General features: G+C 32.0%; 1 protein-coding gene across 1 annotated transcript in view; it reads left to right on the top strand.

The window, feature by feature from the left end:
- Positions 1-650: 650 nt before the first annotated feature.
- Positions 651-2,699, top strand: part of si:ch211-122f10.4 (cathepsin A-like) — a 9,943-nt gene continuing 7,894 nt past the window's right edge. The window contains exons 1-4 of the mRNA XM_056462106.1: positions 651-945; positions 1,725-1,836; positions 2,003-2,140; positions 2,276-2,437. Coding sequence (XP_056318081.1) covers positions 776-945; positions 1,725-1,836; positions 2,003-2,140; positions 2,276-2,437 — 582 coding nt within the window. The 5' untranslated portion in view covers positions 651-775. The remainder of the gene's footprint in view (positions 946-1,724; positions 1,837-2,002; positions 2,141-2,275; positions 2,438-2,699) is intronic.

Below are 2,699 nucleotides of genomic sequence, written 5' to 3'. Positions count from 1 at the left end.
TAATGAAAAAAATTATCTGTACAATCTAACAATTTAAATATGAGGAATTCCCCCCCCCCCCCATATATATATATATATATATATATATATATATATATATATATATATATATATATATATATATATATATATATATATATATATATATATATATATATATATATATTTATTTATTTATTTATTTATTTTTTTTAATTTTATATATAATTTTTTTTCTGTATGTTCTGCATCACTGACTAAGTTTTGCATGATACATGTGTCATATAACCCTGTATGCTTGTCAGTTAACTGCTTCAATAAAAAAATAAAAAACATATGTTGGATAAGTTGGCGGATCATTCCGTTGTTGTGACCCCTGATGAATAAAGGTACTAAGCTGAAGAAAAATGAATGAATTAATATAATGGTAAAATGAGGCTATTAGATTGTAATATCTAAAATATAAAGTAATTTTAAAAATATGTTTTATAGCATAAAACGGCTAACTAGTATAGCAAAACACCCAGCTGTTGCAATCAATGAATAATTTTGCTATGTGATCATCATTGAGGCTATAATACGATAATTGATCATATCGAACATAGACAATTATTAACAGGGAGAAATCGCGCGCGAGAGATGGCGGAAGTGCTGACTGAGTCCCACACCGGTTAATGTTTGTCAGCATCATCTGACAACAGTAAAAGTCATATGACCATCAAGGAAGAGAAACTCAAACTTCGCAGTAGTGTCTCCAGACTCTTATATCCATGTTCATGTCCAGCAGACTGTGAAAATGTTTTCTCTCCGTGTCTTCTGCACTTTTGTGTTCTTGTTTCTGCATGCGGCGAGCGGCATGTATGATCCAGATGAGGTGCTGGATCTACCGGGCATGTCTTTTAAACCCAGTTACAGACAGTGGTCTGGCTATCTGAAGGCCAGTTCTGGAAAGTTTTTGCATTACTGGTGAGTTTCTTGTGTCTTTTATGCGAGTGTTGTCAGCCCGAGGTGTGCAGCCTGTTTTGTTTATGAGGTTTTTAATTCAGTGCAGATGATGGCGTTTCCGCATTCACTCCGAATCAAGAAATAAAGATTAAAACTATTTAAAGCCATTTAGTATTTTAATTTGCAAGAAGTAGCTTTTTTTTCGTTTTTTATTCAAAACTGTTTCTAATATTTTATGTTGTTTTCTTTTTTTATATACGGGCAAAAATAAATAAACAAACAAATAAATAATAAATGCTTAAAGGGACAGTTCATCCACAAATTTGCCATGTTTGTTTGTTTGTTTGTTTGTTTGTTTTGTCAGTAAAACATTAAAGATTGTCCACTGGGGTTCTATTCCATATCATGCAAGTCAACAACTAGCAGCTCCTGAGAATATAGTATAATAATTATATTAAAAGTGTATGCAAAACTAAATTAATGAGCCTCTTGTTTATTTTTGTTTTGCTTTTAGATATTTTTGGCTGTCACGTATATAGTAACCATTTATTTGCTCTATAAATTTTTTTTTTTCATTTTTAAATAAAAAACTGTCAGATTAATTATGTTGGTTGTGGTAGTGTAAATTAATATTCATAAACGGTGGTGTCAAGGTGGTAAGGTGTCAGCATGATATTACAGTAAGTGCATGTACACATGTAAAAGAGAATTGTTGGCTGGTTTGAAAATCTCTGGTAATCAAATGAAATAAATTGTTTGTGTCGTAACTGTTGAAATTAAAGAGTATGTGTTTATTACAGGTTTGTGACGTCTCAGAGGGACCCAGTTAAGGATCCAGTGGTGTTGTGGCTGAACGGAGGGCCAGGCTGCAGCTCTTTAGACGGGTTTCTGTCAGAAAATGGACCTTTTCATGTAGGTTTACACAAGTGTTAATTTTAAAAACGACAGTGCATTTCTCTGGAACAGATTTAATCTAAAAATAAGTCCTGAAGTAATTAACTTTAATAACACAAAGCCATAAATGTTGTGATGGTTCTTTTTTTTTCATTTTTTCATTGCATCATTTTGTGGTCCTTAGGTCAGAGATAATGGAGCCACTCTTTACGAGAATGAATTTAGCTGGAATAAAATTGCCAATGTTTTGTATATTGAGTCACCTGTTGGAGTGGGTTATTCCTACTCCGATGACCAAAAATATCAAACCAATGATAATGAGGTAAGCGTGTAAACATTTACAGACATTCACACACCATAAACGCAGTCTTCATCTTTTAATTCCACAAAAGAAATATGCCATAGCCTATAAACAAAGTCCTGTTTTCGACATGCCGTAATAAATCTTTTCCTGTAGGTGGCAGATAACAATTACCTGGCTTTGCAAAGCTTTTTTGCCAAGTTTCCCAATTTCACCCAGAATGAGTTCTTTATTTTTGGTGAGAGTTATGGAGGCATCTATGCACCCACACTCAGTCTGAGAGTGGCCACTGGAGGTCAGCTCAAAGTCAACTTTAAGGTACGCTCACGTGTGCATGTTTAATTTTAACACTTCATTGATTAATAAAATGATGCACACAATGATGACTTGTAATTTCGTGAACAAATTTTTGAATGAAAGGATCAAAAGTGTAGTTAAGAAAATATATATACATTACCGGTATATATATATATATATATATATATATATATATATTATATCATATCAATATATATCTATCTATCTATCTATCTATCTAGCTATATATATATATATATATATATATCAAGTTCATCTAATT

The sequence above is a fragment of the Danio aesculapii genome, chromosome 7 (genome assembly GCF_903798145.1).
Source record: "Danio aesculapii chromosome 7, fDanAes4.1, whole genome shotgun sequence".
Taxonomy (NCBI): domain Eukaryota; kingdom Metazoa; phylum Chordata; class Actinopteri; order Cypriniformes; family Danionidae; genus Danio; species Danio aesculapii.
This window is presented reverse-complemented; position numbering and strand designations above follow the sequence as displayed.